The sequence below is a fragment of the Oryzias melastigma genome, linkage group LG12, assembly GCF_002922805.2.
Source record: "Oryzias melastigma strain HK-1 linkage group LG12, ASM292280v2, whole genome shotgun sequence".
Classification (NCBI taxonomy): domain Eukaryota; kingdom Metazoa; phylum Chordata; class Actinopteri; order Beloniformes; family Adrianichthyidae; genus Oryzias; species Oryzias melastigma.
In genome coordinates this window covers 8,223,907-8,245,718 of record NC_050523.1, presented here as the reverse complement: position 1 = coordinate 8,245,718, position 21,812 = coordinate 8,223,907, and the positions used below count along the sequence as shown (strand labels likewise).

The 21,812-nt window shown below is 38.7% G+C and overlaps 2 protein-coding genes and 1 long non-coding RNA gene across 7 annotated transcripts in view; 1 reads left to right on the top strand and 2 right to left on the bottom strand.

The window, feature by feature from the left end:
- The first annotated feature begins 6 nt into the window (after nucleotides 1-6).
- LOC112163040 lies at nucleotides 7-19,531 on the top strand. Of its 2 annotated transcripts, XR_004948785.1 has the most exons (6): nucleotides 7-179; nucleotides 1,517-1,575; nucleotides 2,130-2,188; nucleotides 3,982-4,141; nucleotides 16,723-17,319; nucleotides 19,160-19,531. It is a non-coding gene; the product is annotated as an uncharacterized LOC112163040 (long non-coding RNA). The 2 variants fall into 2 exon arrangements; XR_004948786.1 differs by lacking the exon at nucleotides 1,517-1,575.
- Nucleotides 2,227-15,345, bottom strand: LOC112163036 (guanine nucleotide-binding protein G(q) subunit alpha). 2 transcript variants are annotated; one of them, XM_024299142.2, is made up of 8 exons: nucleotides 15,158-15,345; nucleotides 14,815-14,971; nucleotides 8,854-9,038; nucleotides 6,074-6,228; nucleotides 5,751-5,879; nucleotides 3,990-4,119; nucleotides 3,477-3,630; nucleotides 2,227-3,345 (listed from the first exon to the last, which is right to left on the bottom strand). In XM_024299142.2, exons 2-8 carry the CDS (start codon nucleotides 14,948-14,950, stop codon nucleotides 3,155-3,157), a joined length of 1,080 nt encoding a protein of 359 aa, XP_024154910.1. In that variant the 5' UTR covers nucleotides 14,951-14,971; nucleotides 15,158-15,345; the 3' UTR covers nucleotides 2,227-3,154. The 2 variants fall into 2 exon arrangements, with proteins under 2 accessions (XP_024154910.1, XP_024154911.1); XM_024299143.2 differs by lacking the exon at nucleotides 15,158-15,345 and adding an exon at nucleotides 12,635-12,704 and having other exon boundaries at nucleotides 14,815-14,932.
- The window catches only part of hnrpkl (heterogeneous nuclear ribonucleoprotein K, like), an 11,912-nt gene continuing 5,575 nt past the window's right edge, over nucleotides 15,476-21,812 (bottom strand). For all 3 annotated transcript variants that reach the window (XM_024299141.2, XM_024299140.2, XM_024299139.2), the window contains exons 6-15: nucleotides 21,300-21,372; nucleotides 20,848-20,961; nucleotides 19,969-20,097; nucleotides 19,560-19,864; nucleotides 19,370-19,423; nucleotides 19,195-19,231; nucleotides 18,517-18,532; nucleotides 17,376-17,443; nucleotides 17,112-17,281; nucleotides 15,476-16,749 (exon numbers count right to left, since the gene is read on the bottom strand). In XM_024299141.2, the coding sequence (XP_024154909.1) occupies nucleotides 16,719-16,749; nucleotides 17,112-17,281; nucleotides 17,376-17,443; nucleotides 18,517-18,532; nucleotides 19,195-19,231; nucleotides 19,370-19,423; nucleotides 19,560-19,864; nucleotides 19,969-20,097; nucleotides 20,848-20,961; nucleotides 21,300-21,372 (997 nt within the window). In that variant the 3' untranslated portion in view covers nucleotides 15,476-16,718. The remainder of the gene's footprint in view (nucleotides 16,750-17,111; nucleotides 17,282-17,375; nucleotides 17,444-18,516; nucleotides 18,533-19,194; nucleotides 19,232-19,369; nucleotides 19,424-19,559; nucleotides 19,865-19,968; nucleotides 20,098-20,847; nucleotides 20,962-21,299; nucleotides 21,373-21,812) is intronic.

The following is a 21,812-nucleotide window of genomic DNA, read 5'->3' as shown; positions in this document are numbered from 1 at the left end:
GCCTGTGCCTCACAGAGGATCATGGGAAATAAAGAGCAACCCTTTCAACAGGCTTTTTCTCGCCAAGTTTTGTTGAAACCAAGCAATTATTGGATACATTTCAAAGGAAAATGACTACACATTTTTTCTGTGTTTTATTTAACACCTTTACTTCTAGCTGGGCTTTAAAACTATTAAAGGTAAGTTTTCTTGCTGACCCCTTTGAACCTGTCCTTTGTGGGGAAAAAGAAATACACCCACACAGATCAACCTGCTATTGTCTGAGGCAGTTGTTGTTCCAGATATTTATCAGACAAGTTCAGGTGGAGTAAATAGTCTCATCATGACTCATCTAAAAGACATGAACAGTAGGACTTCCCTTGAGAGGAACAAATCTTTTACTTTCTTCTTCCACTTTTCTGTGTAAACTGCTATAAAAGCAGACGGTTCCAGTTGTGTGGTCAGGGGCTCAAATCAATGTGGCTTTCAAATGAAATATTGCTTTTCAAAAGCCAACATTTCCTTCCTTATTCACATTTCCAGATAACTATTTGTCGTGATATGTTCTGCTTCAGTGTGATTTATGTCTCTGCTGTTGTATTCCTCCTAACTGGTGGACAGTGGAAGTAGTTATTTTTTAGGCTTCAGCTTTATCATGATGCTGTTTAACTTCCTCCTCTATGTTGATGACACTGTTTGTTCCACCTCCTTTTTTCACCAACAGTCCCGCCCACAACTCAAAAACAAATTTCTAATGAAATACAGCAGAAACTGTCCAAGAAAACACAATTTTTAATTTTTTTCCCCCTAAATATAGCACTGAGAAAATTCTTACAATAGCTCTAAAGATCACCAGAGGGTCCCTTTTTAGATTAATCTATTTAGCTTGTTTGGTTAATGACAGCATTGGTTTGGCTGAGTTTGTTGTTAATCTTTTCATCCTTTGCTTGCTTCTTTGGCTCCCTCTAGCTGTGCATCAAATCTGGCAACCCAGGGTGTGAGGGGCTGTAAGCTAGTGGGAGAGCATGTAAACAGAGATCTCAGCAACAGGGAGGATAAGGGGGGCAGGGTTAACCTGCACTAGTGGTCTTGCCCACTAATCAGAGGGAAATTTCTAATGAATTCCAGCTGCTCTGTAGAAACTATGTCCTAGATTAAACACATATTTTTGAATTTTGGCTAAAAGTGGGATAATTATAAGACCACTGGGAACACTTTAAAATGGATCAAAAGATGATTAAAGCAGTTATTTATTGTAACAAGGACAGACTAAGAAGCAAATTATGTTTCAAGCTAAAATATTTTAATTTAGCTCTATATACATGTAAACCTTCATTAAAATAAAACATTTTCCAGATTCTGACTTTTTTTAAATAGCACTTAAAAAAATAAGTGTATTTTTTTCTGCCAGTTTTTTTAAATTAATTTATAATTATAAACATTGGCTTTTTATGTCATTTAATATCAGAACTTTAAATGTGTTTTCTACCTAGGAAAAACTGATACAATTTTTGGTATCTATACGTTTATATTTCAGCATCTTATTAGAACATGAAATCGTCGAGGTTCATTGAATCTCGATGGAACAGCTGCAGGGTAAGGCAAGATAATGTTCTTTTAAAGGAAAAGAAAAAAGTGTAGATTGATTTTTTTCCTTCTTTAAATCAATAAAAGTAATCATTTGTTTATTACAATTTTTCCCCGATCCTTACTTTTTTGAATCCATCCAAATAATCAGATTTAAAAAAAAAATGTGGCTTTACTGTTTGCTATAGGACATTCCATACATTTAGTTTTTAATTAATTTTTTTTAACCTGAGGCGTCACAGGTGACGCTTAAACACAAAATCTTTTACATGCTGTATTTTTTTAATAACACAATGCTTTTCTCCTTCAAAATCTGCTGGAATTACGTTGTGTTATTAAAAAATTACACTAAAACAAAAATTAATTGATTGACTCCAAGTCACTCCAGATTTATCTTTTGCCACATTTTTTTTTTTTTTACTTTTTAGCATTTTAATTATCATTAACATCATGTACAAGATTCTCAGTTTAGTGGAAAAGTGATGCTCGAGTCACTTTTAGTATCTGTCCTCTGACATGTTTTTTTTTTTTTTCTTTGCTCCTCTTGATTTCTGTTCACACAGGACTAAAAACATGGAGCTCCTGCAGCGATCTGCAGCCAGACGGATGAATCCCAGCAGAGGTTTGATGAAAACAGCTGATGAAAAACCAACACCAGACTTGAAAAACTGTCAGTTTATTACAGCTGATTTGTAAACAGTGAGATCCTAAAACTTATGCATCAAACCTGGCAGTGACTTAACCTGTGTTCATAAATTAAACAGTGCAAATTAGAGGTGATTCATGTCATCATGAGAAAAAGTGGTGGCTTTGCCCATTTTTTTTTTCTAGTTCTGTGCAAAAATCCCTTTGATCCGCATCTTTTCGTGACCCAAATGCGCCAAATTATCCCTTTGAATGATATAAAAGTTTTTTCTGATGCAAACAAAAACTGTACAAATTTACATTTTAAAACAACTGTATTACAGAAAATGATTTCTAGACACAACTAATAATAAAAAGGATTTACCGTTCTACTGTAAAACTGAAAAATCATGAAAATATATATTATTGATGCACTTGTGGGTTTTAAACAGCAGAAGGCAAAAAAAACGAATGCAACAAGACGGATTCATGTTAAACCTGACTGTTTTCCTGTCGATCGACATGCAAACGAAGCGCCTCCACCTGCTCCAGAAAGGCTGACGGAGTTGATGTGGTGCTGCAGTGCAGTTCACTTCCACCATCTCCCTGAAGGAAAGATCTGCTGCATCAGAAGTCCTCAAAGCTGTTTGAGGCCAAAAAAAAAAATATCCCACTACCGCCACCACCTCTTCCCTCCCTCTTCATCCACCTGTGTGCGTTTTCTCTGCTCAGATCTGTCCACAAAGCGCTCGGCTGATTCGTTTGACTCCTCAGCGAGCTGGCATTTGTAGGTCAACTTTTTTTCTCTAATGTTCTAACAAGAAAACAAAGAAATGCATCAGAGGGTGCAGTCGTTTGATGGGGAGCTTCTTAATTTCCCGCTTTGGATCATAAGAAGCAGAGAGTGGAGCTGTCGCAGACTCCCCTCCGACCGAAACGATTCAATCACTCCCCAGCGTTTCTTTTACACCAAGTTGTGGTCCTCCAGGTTGCCCTGCAAGATGTGGTGCTTCACGGCGCAGAAGACGAAGCGAATGTTATCTGTGTCTGTGGCACAAGTGAAGTGGGAGTAGATGAGTTTATCCTGGTCTGGATTAAGGTTGACAAACATGCTCAAGATGAAATCTTTTCCTGCCTCCACGTCCCGCTGGGGGCCTGGCAGGAGCACACAGAAGATAAAAAGGCAAATTATACTATTTAATCTCACTTTACTGACGCTTAAATCAATATCTTAAAATGTCAGAGCTGTCCATTTTACTTTAATATTTTCAAATGTGTTGTCCTACCATCATATTCAGGAAAGTAGTCGACCAAATGTGAGTGCATGATTTTTTCCTCCAGCAGATCTATCTTGTTGAGGAACAAGATAATCGAGGAGTCTTTGAACCATTCGTAGCTTATGATCGTCTTGAACAAAGCCATGCTCTCCTCCATTCGATTCTTTAAAAAAAGAGAAAAAAAAATGATATAAACATTTTTTAAAAACAGACGTGTGTGAGAGAGGAGATTTAGTAGCCTGTAATCCCTGGAAGAGAACAACCGGTGCTGAGAGGTGATCTTTGTTTAAGAGAGTGACTAAAGAGCTCCCCCATCAGGTGCATGATGTGCGCTACCACAAATGTGACCAGAAAGAGAGGGAGAGGGATGTCAGGCTGGACGCTGAAAATCTGGGTCATCGTTTCCAGCTTTAAACAAAGCAAACACTGTGTCTTTGTGTTCCTGGCTTCTATTTCGGTTTTCTTTTCCCCCCTTGTCTCACTGCAACTCAACGCGCTCTCATCTTGTGCACAGCATCCTACCTCGCTGGAGGACTCGGCGAGAACCTGATCGTACTCCGAGAGCGCCACCAAGAACATGATGGAGGTCACGTTCTCGAAGCAGTGGATCCATTTCCTCCTCTCTGAACGCTGGCCACCCACATCCACCATCCTGCAGCCAAAAGAAAAACACAGTGAGAAATGGGACTACTGAACAGTGCAGCATACTGAACATTCTCACATCATTTGATATCATTTGGGGAAGAAAAACTCAACTTTATAAATCAGTTCAAGTTTCTTAGCTTTGATGTTACAAACGCAACAAAAAAGGTACAAAAACAAAATCTTCCTCCCAAATAATTACTTTTTTAGGATGTCTTCTAATTTACAGGAGCTAAATTTAAGACTGTAAATACATAGAAAATGAGACAAACTGAGAAATTCTGTCATTTCTTCCTCCACATATGAGATTCAGCAACTTGTGCTAAGTTTAAAGGTGCGACTTATACTCAGGAATGACTTATTTGTGATTTTTTAAAACAGAAATCAGCTCTCATTTGTTTTTTCCCCTCTGACAACTGGTTGATCTATAGTGGTTGTTTTTCCACTAAAGACCACCAGAGGGCACTGCAGGTGTGTGCATCAGTATTTGAAGAAGAAGAAGTGCTGCCCAAAACTAGTAGAATGGGGTTATTCTAGTCCTGAACTTTATATGTTTCATATTTGAATCAAGACATTAAGATTCTTGTTTGATTTTTTTTTCTTTTTTTCCTCGGACTAACGCTGGACATCAAACTGGTTACGGAGACGTGAGGTACATCTGTAAATGCAGTTTTATTAAAATTTAACACTTTGAGAATCCACAGACACACCATTTTTCCATCATTCTAGGTTTAATTTTGATCCTAAAACAATCACAGAATGTTACTGAATATTTAAAAGTAAAGTTTTAAAATAACACCAAACTTTATTCATAATGCTCATTAGCTAGAATCATATTTGGGGAAAAAAAATCTGTTATCAAATAGTTAAAACCTTAATAAAAAAGTTACAAAACAATTAAAATTTAAAAAAGTAACAGCTGAATAGTTTTTGTAAAAAGTAGTTTTAAGAATTACTTTAAAATGGTATTTTTTAAAATAATATTTTAAATGTTTTAGCCTCAATCTGCAGTTTTTGTGTTTGAGAAAGAAAATGCATTTATCTAAAAAATTCTGCAAACATGCTACTAATTTCATCTTTTGTCCCTGAACAGAAAATGTTGATAAATGCTTAAAAAAAGACAAAAAAATGTGAATTATTCTGAAAATTCAGGGGCTGCAGTCAAAGTCTGATCATTTAGAAAATCCTTAAACGAAATAATGGAAATTTTGAACAAGGGATGAGCAATATATTGATGCCAGGATTGTTATTGGGCGATATTTACATAATTTGAGTTTATCATTGATGCTAAATTAATCCACAGATATTGTTCTGCCTGTTTATGCATATTTTTATTTGATAGGGATACATGTGTTCCCAAAGATCCCTGATGATTTACAGATACGTCTAATAGTAAATGGTCTTTTAAAAGTGTAAAACTGATACTTGTTTCCTTGCTGTACATTAAAAAGGTCAAGTATAGAGTGATTGTATAGTAAAAGGTGAAACTTTGTGTTATTGTAGACACTTAAATATTGATATTGGAAATTCTCGACTATCCGCCAAAGATGCAGAGGGAATATTGGTTATCCGCCAGAAAAAATATCGGCCCATCCGTATACCGAAACAGTAAAAGAAAAAAAACAACACAGGCGTGCTCACCTGAACAGCGCGCTCTTCAGGTCAAAGGGGTACTCTATGATCCCGGTGGTGGGAACTCTGACCCTCAGGATGTCTTGCTGGTTTGGAAGATAAGCAGCATCCGTAATGCGGTCCAAATCGTTCAGATAGCTAACAAGACAGGAAAATAAACGCTTTATTAATCGATAGTTACTAAAGATTCAAATAAATCGATAGCCTTAAAAGGAAAAAGGTGACTGAACTTTTATTGCAGCGTTCTGACTGCAATAACGAGACGGTCGTCCACAGCAAAGCTGGAAACTATTTGACAGTCTCTGAGAAGTTATTAGCCTGTTTACACTCACTACTTAGCAGAGTCAGAGAGCTGGTATTCCCTCTTCCGAGCATGACATTCCTGAATTCCCGGGTCACTCCACAGGCTCTTCAAGGCAGCAGCATAAGCGTTTGTTAATGCGGTTACCCGTTCCACATCCACACTGCTGACCATGCTGGCATTTTCCTGGACACATGAAATCGAGACTCAGCGAACAGAGCGGAGCGTCGCAGCAAAACTGCCTCGTCATTGTAGCGTTTCAATACGACTCCCAACAGATCCCTGGAGTTTGTGTCTGCGGAACTGCAGTGCAAGCATTAAGTCTGTTTACTTCAGCTGCTGTTATCTAGACGTTTGGCACCATCCCGGTTAAACATTTGCAGGGAAAATAAGAGCAGCTGGCTTTCCTCTGTGAGCTGCGGGGAATTCTGCCTTCCACAGCGAACGCCCTGCTGAAGCTCTGGGGTAACTCTAGCTTTATTAAACAAGGGTTTGCCCCTTTGTAAAGGAATAGAGGCAACTGATTACACAACTGATAATCCTCCCGGAAGTAAAACTAACACACAACTGTTGGTTGAGTCATTTATCTGCCCACAATGTAGAAGTAGTAAACTAAAACGGGCTTCCCGTTATTGTTCATGTTTGCAAAATGAACTCTGATTAATTGTTTATTATCAATCCATGCAGATATTTATCAGCTTCATCTGCTTTTATTTCAACAATTTTGTTTTAAAATATCACCACAGCACTGAGTAGCTGTTGAAACTAGATGTCTTGGAAAATCCTAGTCACCCATTGCAATGTGCACCGTCAAACTGTCAGGTGGAGTTTGCCCCGCCCACCTAACGAAGTGCTGCTAACAAAAGTCGAGTTTGAAGCTCTGTTGGGACCTGTCAATCAAAAGGCTGTGTGTGTCTCTCGGGGCTTGTTGCTGCTTGTCGTGTTCTCTTTAGGTATGATGAAAATTATGCTTGAGTATTTGGGGTGGAGCAGAAGCGACCCAATTCTTGGTAGTCCGACTGGTTTAAAGTCACACGATCGTTGAGGTTTTTTAAAACTGATATTAACCAGAGTTTTTTTGTTGTTATTGAACTTAAAGTATCAATCCTTGACTGTACAGGAGAACTGGACAGAGTGACCCCTTCTACCCTTGCATTTGAAATAGAATTTACGTTCCAAGAAACCTAAATCTTATAGACTTCTACGAAGAAATAAACAGCTGATAGTCATTAATAGTCTTGCGGTGCTACATTTTTTAACATGTTCTTGCTAACTCTACTCTAAGTTACTCAAGTTCTAAACTGGCCAATCAGATGCCTCAAAAGTATGTGGTCTCATGTCAAACATTTCAAATGTTTGACAGATTCTCACGAACTCGCTTTCAGTTTGAATGGGTTGAACATTCAAGAAATGATTGTAAAGAGTGGTTGCCATAGAAACGTTGACTAAGACCGACCAATCACTGCTTATTGACAATTTCTGGTTCCAACATGGCAGCGCCCATATCGCAAAAAAAAAATGGCGACTGAATTGACTTCATTTAGTTGGAGACATCTGTGGGTAATGTAACACTTGCTCGGTCCGGTTCTCTTATACAGTCAATAGCTGTGTTTCCAGTGAGAAATGTCGAAAAACACAATTTTAAAATCATGCTGTTTCTATGAAACCGTAGTTATGCGAATAAACACAAACCAACTCTGGCGATAAGTAATTAAAAAAAAAAAACGGATGTGACCAATACTTTGAATTACAGCAGATAATTCAAGTTTTTTTCAAGGCATTTTCAAGGCTCGTCATCTATCAAAGGAGACGTTGGAGTGGGTACGGATAAAGCGATTTTAGGAAATCGTGGTTGATGGTTTTAAGGAGGAGCTGTGGATCCAACAATTCCATATGAACCTCAACTTTTAATGAGCTTTGTGATGCTGGCTGTTGGTCTTGTGACTCATTTAAAAAAAAAAAAGTGTTTCAATTGCAGTTTTTACAAAGTAAATCGTTTGATAGGTCTCCGAAAATTTTTATTGCAAATCCAGTTTGCACCATAATGGTTTTATACATTGTAACAGTTTATAGTCACTAATAAGAGGCTGGGCTTGTCAGAAACTACTGAGAATACAAATGTCACAACAAAATATAAAAGTAACTAAATATAAACTCTTCTTTTAGTTTTTTGTTGCAACTTTCAAGTTACCCTTTCTAAAATCCTTTTATCTTAAGTGTTTTTGAAACTTGGAGTTAAATGAATCAATATTATTAAGAAAACATTAATGTCCTGGCATTTCCATTCTGCTTTCAAAGAAATACCTTTAAAATGATGTCAAGAAAATGATCAATCAAATCATGACTCATTATTCTCTGTGATTTAAAAAAAATGATAGAATTTCCCATGTTGACACATCTGAGTTTCATCATAACCTGAAGCTTTAACCATTCAACCCTTAAAACATTTGGAACCTGCAAATGTAGGTGATTAATGAAGTCGTGCTTTGGTGTGGCAGGTGTGGATTCCCGGGCGATTAATGGGGAATTCTCCATCTCTTTACAAGCCTGCAGTTTACCACTGAGTGTGGTTGAAAAAGACAAGCTCATCCGTACATAGACAAAACACTCTGGCAGCTGGATTGCAAAACTAAACATGGTTACAAATTACCAGAAGTGCTTCACCCGCCGTGAACTGCAACACACAGCCAAGCGGAGTGAGTAAACCTTGCTCGTGCTTCTGTGTGACGGAGTGCGTGTTTGTGTGGTAAAACTTCTTTCTCAATCTGTCTGAGTGAAGCAACAAAGAAAAGAAGCAGCTCTGTTGTGTACCTTGTTGTGCTCATACTTGTAGGGGATCTGCAGTGTGTCCATGGCCTGGATCATGGCCTGCATGGCAGTTAAGATGTTCTGGAACACAAGTCTGGTGAAGCTTCTTTTATCTTCATCAGAGTATCCTCGACCGTGAATGATCCTCATCTGTTTAATGAACGTGCTCTTCCCGCTTTCACCAGTTCCTGAAAAACCAACAGATAAATATCATCTCATACAAACTCAGAAAAACAGCTATAAATCAAAACACTGTAGCATTTGGCTAAAATAATAATGTGAATATTTGAAAACATCTTTTAAAATAATTCTGTCCTTAAGGAAGTCACCAGCATACTCCTCTTTGTTTGCAAGGTCTTCCCAGAATTACAGTAGTCTTATTCTGTTGGTCAATTAGAATTTGGACAGGGATGCTCCTCTTCAGTTCATCTGCCCCAAGAGGGTATTACAGTATTCTCATCTCCTGTTATTTCTACCTGAACGGTTTGACAATGATGCTACTCTTCTGTTCAACTATCTGTTCATAAACAGTTTGACAGGGACGCTCCTCTTCTGTCCATCTGTTCCTAAAGCGTTTGACAGGGACACTCCTCTTCTGTCCATCTGTTCCTAAAGCTTTTGACAGGGACACTCCTCTTCTGTTCATCTGTTCTTAAAGAGTTTGACAGAGACACTCCTCTTCTGTTCATCTGTACATAAAGCGTTTGACAGGGACACTCCTCTTCTGTTCACCTATTCCTAGAGGGGTTCACAGGGACGCTCCTCTTCTGTCTATCTGTTCCTAAAGCATTTGACAGGGACGCTCCTCTTCTGTTCATCTGTTCATAGGGAGTTTGACATGGACGCCCCTCTTCTGTTCACCTATGCCTAGAGGGGTTCACAGGGACGCTCCTCTTCTGTCCATCTGTTCCTAAAGCATTTGACAGGGACGCTCCTCTTCTGTTCATCTGTTCATAGGGAGTTTGACACGGACGCCCCTCTTCTGTTCACCTATTCCTAAAGGCGTTCACTGGGACGCTCCTCTTCTTTTCATCTGGCCGTAAAGGGGTTTGAAAAGGACACTCCTCTTTTGTTACTAAAGGGTTTCACAAGGATGCTACTCTTCTGTGCATTTGTCTGAAAGGAGTTTTAACAGGGACACTCCTTATGTTCAACTGTTCTTAAAGGGGTTTGACAGGGACACTCCTCTTCTGTTCATAAGGAGTTTGACATGGGTGCTCCTCTTCTGTTCATCTGTTCCTGAAATGGTTTGACAGGGACGCTCCTCTTCTGCGTATCTGTATCGAAGGGATTTCACAAGGATGCTCCTCTTCCCCAAGGGGGTCTCTAACTTAGAAGAGGAGGGGTTGTGAGGAACAATCCCTTTTTGGTCAATTGTCTCAGAGGAGGTTGCAAAAAATACTACCCTTTTCCTTGTCCCTTACAGGGTCAATGGTTTGCTTACTTCTAACTGCATGTTCCCGGGGAGTTCAGTGATTTGCCCCTCACTTATGTTTAGCTAAACGCTCCTGAACTTTTTGGGCTTTTTTGTGTTTAACCTTCTAAAAGTCATTGAGGACTTTGTATACTATATTTACTTTTGAAATTAGTTAGGGAGATGGGAACGCTGTTTAGGAAAAGACATTCTATCAAATCAAAAGCTTTGTTTTCTCAGTTATGCAGCAGATCCAAGTTTTACTGAGATCTTCCACAGTACTAAGCATTATTAACTAGAGCACGTGTCAAAGTCAAGGGCCGGATGCGGCCCGCGAGGTAATTATATCCGGCCATCAAGATAATTTTATATTATTAAAGGTTTAATGTTATGCTGTGCTTATTTCTAAGTTGCATAATTTTGACAAAAAATATATTTTTACAGAGGGTAAAATATTGAACGTTATTTAAGGTCGAAGCTGATTTATTCTGGAATAATATTCTTGCCTATTTTTTTATTCATAGTTATGTTAAAAAATTATGTTTTTAAAGTTTTAAAAATGTATTTTTCAGCGTGTTCAATAAATGTTTCTCCTGTGCGGCCCACAACCTGAGGTATGTTTTGGATTTCGACCCCCTGTTCAATTGAGTTCAACACCCCTGAACTAGAGCATTAGTTATCACTGCCAAATTAATGTTTATTAAAATTTTAAAATTTTGACACTCAATTTGTCAAACTGACAAAACATCCATGACAACATCGATGTTTTTCTGCAAAATTCTTCACCAAATCTTTTTGCTTGTAAAAACAATTTCTTCATAAATATTGATTTAAATGGAATAAAATAGTCTTTTAATTTCAATTAACTAGTCCTTTGAATTATATAAGAGAGATGTTTCTGTATTTTTAAACAAACTACCTCTCTGAATGAACATATAAAATATAAGGTAAACGCAAATAGCAGTAACAAGTATTCTGGTATCTTACCAGGTCTTCAGGGACATCTTTAAAAGGCTCCACTTTAAAAGGAAAAATTATTTCATAGTGCTGGTATTCTGCATTGAGTGGTCTGTTTCTACCTAAATATGATTACAGTGTTTACAAAGGGGGAATAGTTTCAACCAAAGTATTACAACACAGCACTTTGTTTGTTGACAAATCTTCCAATGAGTCATCAGCATTTCTATGCACTGAAATGATGATGAGTCACATCTCTGAACAATAAAATAATTAGTCCTACTAAAAATGTTGACAGACCTTTAAGGGAAGAGTACCACTTAAAATCAGTTCAACGTCAAGCAACAGATTTTATACATAAAAAGGACCAGATTATTACGAGCTCTGTCTATTTATGAGTTAATTGAAAGATTTTAATTGTGGTAACCAATCAGAAAATACCCTGACCCGAGTAAAACAACATGTCACAAACAGGAAGAAGCCAAAAGTATAAAGACTTACAATATAGTTAATATTGTAAATTTAATACAACTGAGAGGCATAATCAGTTTTGCCAATTGGTGGGGAAAAAAAGTCTTCTTTGACCATGTGCTTACAATGACACAACAGCACACCTGCAACAAAAGCCAACAGTGTGACCACCGTGTTAGTTTACACTATAAAAGTTGCCTTTTGGTTGCTCTCTACATGTATCCTCCTTAGCTACATTCACGATCCTCCTTTTTGGTTTTCCTCTAGACCTCTTTCTTGGTAGCGCCAAACTCTGCATGCTTTTATCAACAAAATAACTGTACCCCCTTGTAATGTGTCCAAACCATATCAATCTGCATTTATCTCCAAAACATCTAACATCCTACATCCATCTTCATCACTCCCAAAGAGAACTGTACCATCTTCAGCTCTCCTTCCTGTCTCTTTCTCCAAATCTCGAAACCAACAACAAGGCTGCTCTGATCGTTTTCTACACCATTCTTACTTATTGGCATCCTTCTGTCACACATCCCACTCTGTCATTCATGCATTTTAAGACCATTTTCAGGCTTTGCAAGTTAAACTAGATCAAAAATGTATTATGGAGGAGAAATAAATTATTGTAGTTTGTACCCGGCTGGACTTACATGATACCAAGTCGAAGCAATATTTGCACCGCTTTAGACAATTTGCACCAGGCCTCTTCCAACTGTATGTAGTAGACATGCGCTAGTAAATGTTAGGGAAAAAAAAGTAGAACCCCTCCCTGCTCATTCAGTGTGATGGGCTAAACGTGCATTAAAGAACTGGTGTTTAGCGATTTCTAGAGCGCGTCACATGCCCATTGTGAGGTAGCTTCTTCTTCACTTCGGCTCTGTGTAACCTCACTGTTCCACTTCAGTTTCTCTCATTCACATACAGATAAGCCTAGCTGCAACTGACCTTCATTTCTCTTCTTTCTAGACCAAACTTCCACTTCTCTAGATCTTCCTTCACCGGTTTTCTGGTCTCCCTAAAAAACACAATGTCATCTGCAAACATCATAACCCACAGAAATAACTTGTGTCTTTAAAACTATGGCCGAATCAGAATTCTTCTCCCAACCCCTACATTTAACCCTTCAAACGGAGAGTTATGGAAAAATAGAATCTTCAAATTCGGAAGACACTACCCCTCGATGACACCATTATTATTCGCCGGTCATCTTCGTTAATGGTTAGCTGTCAGCGCTTGTAAAATACATAACTTTAAAAATACATACTAAAACAAAACCTCATTCCTTACATTTAAATGTAAATGTCTGTGCTTTAGAGCACACCTACGTGAAAAAATGCTAATCTCCTTCACAGCAAAGAGTCAAAAGTCCCTACGTATCGCTAAAAAAAAAAAAAAAAAAAAATTTTGGACACCCCTACCTCTTCAAATGCCTGTATAATTGGAGGGGTAGTGGAAGAATTTGGATTTGACCTTGAAAGACATTCTAGATACCTTAACTTATCAGTATTGTCCAACATGTGCTTGAAAGTATCCTCATATCAGCAAATATCTAACATTGTGGATCTTTAGTATTGAGCCAACACAAAAAATACTGTATTTTTTTCATTAAGCTTCTATTTCACATCTGGAGTAGTTTTAAGGATCTTCACAAAAAGCAAGAAACATCAAACTGAGATAAATGAACTACAGCTGTACGATTTATGTTTTTAACTCTCTTGGAGTCTTGAGAAACATGCTATACTAATTCAAGTTTTATACTTTGTCTGGCAGGATCTCAAAACATAACTTCAGAGGAAAATACATTCTTTCAGAACACAGAATGTCAACCATCCACTTCAAATCATTTCACACTTTTCCTCCACCTAAAGGTTATACGGCTTCTTTTAGATGGAACATTTCTGAAAATATAGTCTGTTCCAAAAAAAAAAAGGAAAAAAAATGGCCCTAGAATCCCATTTTTTCCAAAGACCTTCTTTGTTAACTCAATATATAAATATATATACTCAGTCGTACTATCAATGCATTTAAATATATTCAAAATTTTTAGTAACAGTCAATATTTACAAAGTACAATTGGACTCAGTTTACCTTAATGCAATAAAATACTTCAGTTCTTGAACAGATATGTAGTAAAACATTGGATTTGTATTCTATGAGCTTTAAGGGTTTTTAGCTTCCTATATTTTTGTCTGGTTTGAACATTACCTTATTTTCACTTCTGCAATGTCAGTAAGATGTGGTCAAGTGCTTTCGAGTCTACATGAATCCATAAAAATGCAATAAGTGAGGCAGAATAATACTTTCACTGGATGTTGTTTGACCATTAAAGACCCACTCCAATATGTATTAACTTTTTTCTTATGTAAATAAGACCCACTCAAATAATGTTTTGATCCATTTTAAATCATTCCAGGTGGCCTTTCATCGGGATTTTGCTATTTTAGGCAAAATATATGTTTTCTACGACGTAGTTTCTGCAGAGCAGCAGGAGTTCATTAGAAATTCGCCTTCGGATTGTAGGCGGGAGCATTGGTACTGAGTAAGCCTGCCCTGACTTCCCATCATCCCTCCATTTACACGCTCTCCTACTAGCTTATAGCCCCTCACTTAACATTATGGTGCAACAAAAATGTCGAGCAATATTGAAGCTCTCCAGATGCTAGCTTGGACGACGAAAACGAAGACGTACGTGGATCTATTCGTCTGAGTGATTGTAGCTCCTGTCTGGTCCTGATTCACAACAGTAGAAAAATAAATACTCAGAAAAGCTACTTTAATTAAACACTACAAGAAATTTTAAACAAAAGCACCAAAAACACATTTTCTTTTACGTTTTTTTTCTTTAATTAGCAGTGTTAGCTAGTTTTGTTAGCTAACCAATCTTTACTTTAAGTGAACCAAGTGCTTAAATACTTTGGCTGTTTGTTAAAATGGTTTGTAACTTTTTTTCAAAGCATAATGTTATAAATAATAAATGTTTATTTTTTGCAGCAACATGGTAAACAGACATGCTATATCACCTCTTTAGACAACATTTTAAAGAAATTTCGCGGTTCCTGAATGCTCCCTTTGGCAATTTATCAGCACACATGTCCGGGAGACGGACAGCAGATTTAGCTCCTCACCGAGCAGAAGGAGCTTGTACTCCCGCCGGGAATCCCTCTTGTCCCTCCGGAGCTGCCTCTCAATCTCGTCGTTGATCCTGCGAGCCTCTTTGGCCTCCGGGCTGAGGCAGCAAGCCCCCACGGGGCTCAGAGTCATTACTCCCGGATACAACTTCACCTTTCAGTGTAGGGGGGAAAAGCACGGGGATATAATCCTAAAAACTTGGTGTCAGCGAATTAACCAAATGGAAATCCAAGAATATTTTAGAGCTGCAAAGCAACTTAAGCCGTTTGCATTAAGTAGTTCCTCTTCAGAAAAGAGGAAATTCACTTTTCTGCAACAGTCTCGATTGTTCTTACTAACCGTGCCGGCAGAGCTCCGGGTGTGATCTGAATATGGCGAAGATTTTTTTAAAGATAAAATTCCAAACTTTCCTTTCTTCCCGGGACGCTGAGCCTCCGTCTCAGCTCAGCGGATCTAGTTGTCAGTGCTGGATGGAAACCAGCAGCGCACCATGTGACTGACGGAGGGCTGTGCTGGGAAACCGTGTGGGCTTTCTTTATTGCATTATGGGAACATATTTCCGGTGTTAACGAGACACTCACGGATGCATGAGGCTTGTTACCTCAGACTCAACACTTGCAAATACATGCCGCGAGCCTGAAGGAGAAAACCACGTGGTACAACACGGACTTTTATTGACGGAACACCTGCAGCTACTACAGATATCACAGAAAACACCAGCTGCTGTCTTCAAATCCTTTCAAAATAAGACTTTTCAATTAACAAATATTCAATACAGCAAATTTGTCTCTAAAAGATCAAAGAAAATATACAATTCAGTAAACTTTACACTAAAGAAACACACAAATTTTCCCATTGCTGTATTTTTTTTTCCAGTTATTTTATTTTAGGTTTTTTTTTTTGGTTCTGCTATACTGGAAGCTCAAGGCCACCGTACAAAGAGAAGCAAAAAATACACTTCTTTTGCTGTTTCAAAAAATCCTGTGGGACATTCTAACAACTCACAAAACTTTAATGAAAATATATACACACTTTATACAACTTTTTTTTTTGTTCTTCTTGCCATAACAGTCTGGCGCATTTATTTGAAATGATTCTAGCTGGTACTAAAAACACTGGAACCAGCTAGTCTGATTATATTTAATGACAACACAGTGGTAAAGAGTCAGGAGTAAATGTACATTATGTTACAGTCGTTCTGCCAATTTGATTGTTGGGTTTGGACCACACATTTTTTTCTTGAAAAAAAGAAAGGATTTGTTAAAATGAACAAATCTGTGCTGACCCAATCCGTTTTGATATACAAAAATAAGGCAAGTAGTAAAAAAAGGTGTTTCAGACTGGTCTCTACTGCATCCTTTTACAACTATAAAGGCCAACTCTTTATTATAATGTGAAGTTAGCAATCCTAAATCCAGCTAACGTGATACACAGTCCATGTTTCTATGGTAACAGTCAATCTGACCAGTATTTTAATGCTAAATTTTGTGTGAAAAAGCAAATCAAACTTTTTTTTCTTTTTGCAAATGAACACTTTATACTGGGGGAAAAAAAACTTTCTATAAACATGCAACTTGATTGAAATAGCTCAAAAATAAAAGAGAGGGGTACCACAAAATATTCTGAGGAAAATAATTACATTCTGCATGCTGCTCTGTGACGTAGGAGCAAAGGTCCAGGGCTTCAGATGGCACGAGAGTCTTAGAAAAAAAAAAAAAAAAGCGAAATAGTCGCACCAACACAACAACTGATTTTCAGTAAAAACTGCGACGTAAACACAGGTGATGCCGTGTGACGGGAGGGGAGGAGGGACGTCCACTCAAAGCAGAGGAATGTTGGCTCTGAATAGAGGGAGCAGAAAGCATGGCTTCACTCTTCTTTACGTCCTCCCGTTTGTCTTCTAGAAGAAGCGACCGGAGTACTGCCTCACACTGAAACGAGACAGACAAGTTCGTTCAAATTCATGAAAGACGCGATGCTGGCCTGCAGGTGATCATTCGTCTGTAAACATGAAGACATTCCTCAAATGGAGGTCAGTGATGGATATGGCAGGAGCAGAGACTTTATCTCGACTCCATAGTTTAGCAGTAAAAACGGGAGTAAACTTGAGATTTATCTGTCAACTTCTTCACAAATATTCTGACAAAAATCACTGTAAATTTAGTTATTTACAAGGTCCTAAAATCAAATGTATTGTGGTTTAAACCGCTGCAGTAAATTGTGAGTTTCTTCCTGAGCCGTGAGGACCTCTCTGCTGCAGTCCTGTAACGTTGGAGAAGTAGAAAACACGTGCCTGTTCTGCAGCAAGTACTGGGCGTTTTGGATCTGGTCCTGTGTCCCCGTGATGGTGATGATACGGTCCTCAGAGCCCTCTAGTGGTTCGTCGATCTTGATGGATGCTCCGGACTCGTGACGGATCTGCTTGATCCTCTGACCGCCCTTACCGATGATGGAGCCCGCCAGCTGCACAGACACCGCCGCGCCGAGCGGAGAGACACAGCGTGAGTGCCGTTTCCCTCTACGTGATGGTGTTCGCTCTCTGTCACGTGGTACTCACATCTTTTGGGATGGTGACTTGTGTTGTGATGACCGGGCCTCCAATATCACTGTAGGAGCCTCTACTACCTGATGGAGAAAAACAACTTTGTGGAAAAGTCCACTTTGACTTTGAAACAACAACAAAAAAAAGTTTTGAAAGGAAGTTTAGAAGGACTCACTGCTAGTATGTCAGTAGGACTTGCAGATGAAATCAAACTACTTAGCATTAGCTACAACCAGCAAACTCAGTGCTTAAATCTAACTCCAAGGTTGATAAACATTACAGAACGTGACTACAGCAGCTTTATTTGGGTACGTGTTGTCAAAGGAACAGATGCACGGGTTACAACATGCGGCAGCTACTTTAAAGCATCACTTTGTATCAGTGTGCCCGCTGCATCATCTCTATACTGGCAGCAAACAGAAGACATGTTTCTATTTTATAATTTCAATAACTTTAAAACTAAAGACCTACTCCATTACAAATTGTGTTTCTAACATGTTCTCATGGCATTTTTTTCATGATAAAGGACATATTAAGAAAATTAAGCTTAAAATTACATTTTTTTTTCTTTATTCAAACTGCTATGAATCAGGAACTACTGTTGCTCTGCAGAAACTATGTCCTAGAAAATAACAAAAAATTATTATTTTTTAGTTTGACTCAAACTGGCATAATCATAATTAAAAGAGCCCTGGGAATGCTCTGAGAATAAATCAAAGATGGCTGGAGTGGGACTTTAAAAACACTCAATGTCTTTCTTGTTCTACTAAACCAAAAAGTTTTTTTTTTTAGTAAATAACAGGATGCATTGACAGAAGAGACTAAAGATTATTTATTTGGTATTAAATCCATTTATATATTGAACAGAAGCGTTTTTCACAGTCTAGATATATAAACAAACATTAGCCAAACTAAATACGATCGTTAGTAAAAAATGATTTACAATCAAAATGAAAGAACGTCCCAATAAAAAGCCTCAACAATCTAAAGTTAAAGTTCCATGTATCTTTAGGTTGGAAGGTATCCAACAACGAATAAAGGCAACACCCACTTTACACTGAAAAACTTCACTAAAGACAACTGACTCTGATTTAACATCTGAGGCAAATTGCTACAAATGGTCAATAGTTTGTCATGAAAAAACAAAAATACTCACCATATCGGTCTCCACTCTGTCAGATTGGTTGACAGGGGAAGAAACAGAAGCATCAATTAAAAATTATAACTTGAAAGAGCTTTAGATAAATAAAGTTTTATTGACAGCATTATTTTAGATTAAAATAAGAATTAAAAACAAACTACATTTTAATGCAGTTGGAAAACATGTTACACTAGAAGAAATTGTTAAATTAAAAAAAATTATTTCATTTTTTTGAAAGTCTTTAAAAAAATCTCAAACACTAAAAGAAAAACATTTTAAGTTAAAATAAACAAGTTTTCTAGGTCATCTTCACAGTATATTCTCAGGAATAATCATCATGTATGAAAATCTTCTTTCCGATCTTCCACTTTTTTAGGGAAACTATTATCTTGCAGCTAAAAAGCTGCGGGGAACGTTTTCAGGATTTGTTTCGGTTTCAGCTCCTGCTCATTTGCTAGCCTGGTGAATCTCTGGACTACGTGTAACTCGGCTGCTCTGTAAGTAACCAAGGAGACAACTGTTGCCAGGCAACAACAGGCCCACACGAGTGTGCATACACAGGGAAAACAGCAGCTATGCCAAAACCTCTGTGCTTGCATTACCTTCAGGAAAAAAATGAAATGCAAAAATCTGAATTTGAAATCCTGTTTCCCTGCAGCTCTGCGCGGAGGACGTGACTCTGACGGCACTCACCATGCTGTCGTAACGGTCTCCTCGGCTTCTCCTGTCACTGCGGGGAAAGGTTGGTGTTAATACGGTTTTTCTAGAGGACTCTTGAACTCGTGACCTATGACGGGACTCAAAAGCGTGAAATTCTGCCAGCTTACACTGCTTTGACTTGAAAAGAAAATCAAGTGATACTTCTCACCTTGGTCTGTCATCCAAGCTGCTATGATAGCTGCCGTGAGAGAACCGGTCTCCCCTGCAAACAGGGACAAAGAGGTGAACAAGTGAAGGAAGTGGAAGATCTTCAACTCTAACCTGAGGATGAGGGGGTCAGGTTTTTACAAAGATTAAAAAAAATAAAAAATGATCCCCACACAGACTAGCATCCTCACCCTCTTGGTGGCGGCGGTGGAGGAAGGGGCAGGTTGCGTGCCCGGCTACCGCCCCGTAACCCTCTGCTGAGTGGCGGTGGGGGGCCTCTGCGGGGACTCAAGTCGTCGTAATCTCGTCTGGAGGGAGGTGGAGGTCTGCTGCCCCGCGGCGGGGGCATGCGCTCAAACCCACCCCGCACGCGGATGGGGAACCCGCCCATGGGCCGCCTCCCCCTCTCCTCGAAGAGCATGGTGAAGCCGCCGTAGTCGTACGTCTCATCGTAGAAGTTGGGGTCGTACGGCTGGGAGCGGCCTTTGATGGTCGTCTGGAAATGGAAGGCGTTACGAACAACTGCTGAAATCACACGTATGAACAAATAAAAGATTCTGTCCTAGCTGACGTGGGCAGGTTTCTGCGATGCAAACGTACCTCAGACACCAGCTCCAGGATGACTTTGATGCATTCAACCACACGTTCTGGCTTTCCTCCCACCAGGACAACTCTGTCAGTGGAGTGTGGACAGCACTCCTGGAACAACTTGATGGTGGTCTGGGTGTTCTGAGCACAGACACGTCACAATCTTACACCTTTTTAGATTAACAGAAGTGCACGTAAACAGGAAACAACCTTTTCTAAAAGTTGCATGAATTAGAAACAGCGTACGACAGGTTAGCGTAGAGCTAAAATCCGGCATGTGGGCCAAATACAGCAAACTTTCACATTTCCACCGACCGGTTATAAAGTGAAGACGGAGCCACCAGCACTTTCTAAAAACTGTAAGTACGATTTCTTGATCACGATTGGCTAAATTCCGTTATTAGCCGTTGTAAACGTGTCGCCGGACCCTTTCTGCAACACTTGCTCTCTAAAATGTCAACTGTAAATAATAAAAAGGAAAGTTGGTAGAAGAGCCATGAGGAAACGTGGGATTGGAAGTATTTTTAGTGAAATATAAAACTGTGGTTTGTACTTTTAAACAAGATAATACAGTTTGTTCACTTGAATTTAGAAGCTTACAGTGAGCATTTAATAGTGAATAACATGCAACATTTTATGTATGAATGCAGATTTAATTACTTTTTCTTTTTTTTCTAGTCTTCAAACATGAAATTCTCAGTAACTTTAGAAAAAAATGTATTTATAATTTTTCTGTTCTTTATAAAGAATCAAAAAGTACCCCATTGAATATTCTTAAATGCTTCTGATTGGTTGGCCCTCACATTCCATCCTTACCAAATCTCTCTGTCTTTTCAAAATGTTTGGACTCCCCTGCCTTACAGGAGGATCATATTACACAAAGTGTCCCACCTCTCTCAGTTCCTTTATTTTGGCGCCTTTCACCCCGATGATTCCACCTGCCAAGCTCTGGTGGATCAACAGACGAAGCTCACAGTCGAAGTCGATCCCGCTGTAATGTTGGTACTGCAGGCAGCAGCAGATCAGAAAAGTCAGTACAACTTCTTTAATAAACAAAACATCATCAGGTAAATTGCATGAACAAAAATATATAAAAGAGGACTAAAGCTCACAGCTGATATACTTTAGAGAAAAATTAATTTCCGTTTAAGATTTAATTTTGCTTTTTTGTATCATCTTTACACTAGTATGCAACAGTCGAAAGAATTCAAATACTGGTTTTAAGGGGTAAAACAAGCATGATTAGACTAAAAGTATTAGTCGATACTTAAAAGGATTAAAGTCGGACTAACTACCAAAGAAGATACTCTGTCATTGTACAGATATGCATCCTTCCCGCTCACCTCTTCTAAAGTTGGTATTATTTTCAGCAAAATCTCTCCGATAGTATCGATGCCGGCGCTCACGCTGAGGATTCTGTCAATGTTGCCAAAAAGAGAAGCAGGTCATTACCGGGGGTCACGAATCACAGCGGACAGCAACACTCCATTAAAACTGTATGAGAAGCAGTCCAGAAGAAAGTAACGGACAGACTCATGAAAGGCTTCAAAACTAAAAAAAAAAGGAGAAATAAAAACTGCTACACAGAATTATTACCTTTCCCCAACACGTATCTAATGAACAGGAAACATGCACTGAAATCTACGACTCCTTTCAAATGAAAAGCCTGTGAGGAGACGGGCAGATTTTAACGACTTTAACTGACGCAGGAGTGGCGCTAAGTTGGGGTGGGGAGGGGCAGGTGGGGGCTGTAAGAGCGGACGAGATCTTTCCTAACCATCCCACCACCAGCAAGTTGGGGGGAAACAAAAAAGGAAAGGTTGCAGATTCAAACTAGTTTGCCATGACGACGGTGC

What these genes read in the sequence shown, in the direction of transcription:
- LOC112163036 (XM_024299142.2), bottom strand. Translation starts at nt 14,950, where the DNA reads ATGACTCTGAGCCCCGTGGGGGCTTGCTGCCTCAGCCCGGAGGCCAAA. An exon ending in GTACAAGCTCCTTCTGCTCG is followed by an intron (nt 9,039 to 14,814) that starts GTGAGGAGCTAA and finishes TTGGTTTTTCAG; the next exon opens with GAACTGGTGAAAGCGGGAAG. An exon ending in CTACTTTCCTGAATATGATG is followed by an intron (nt 3,346 to 3,476) that starts GTAGGACAACAC and finishes TGCTCCTGCCAG; the next exon opens with GCCCCCAGCGGGACGTGGAG.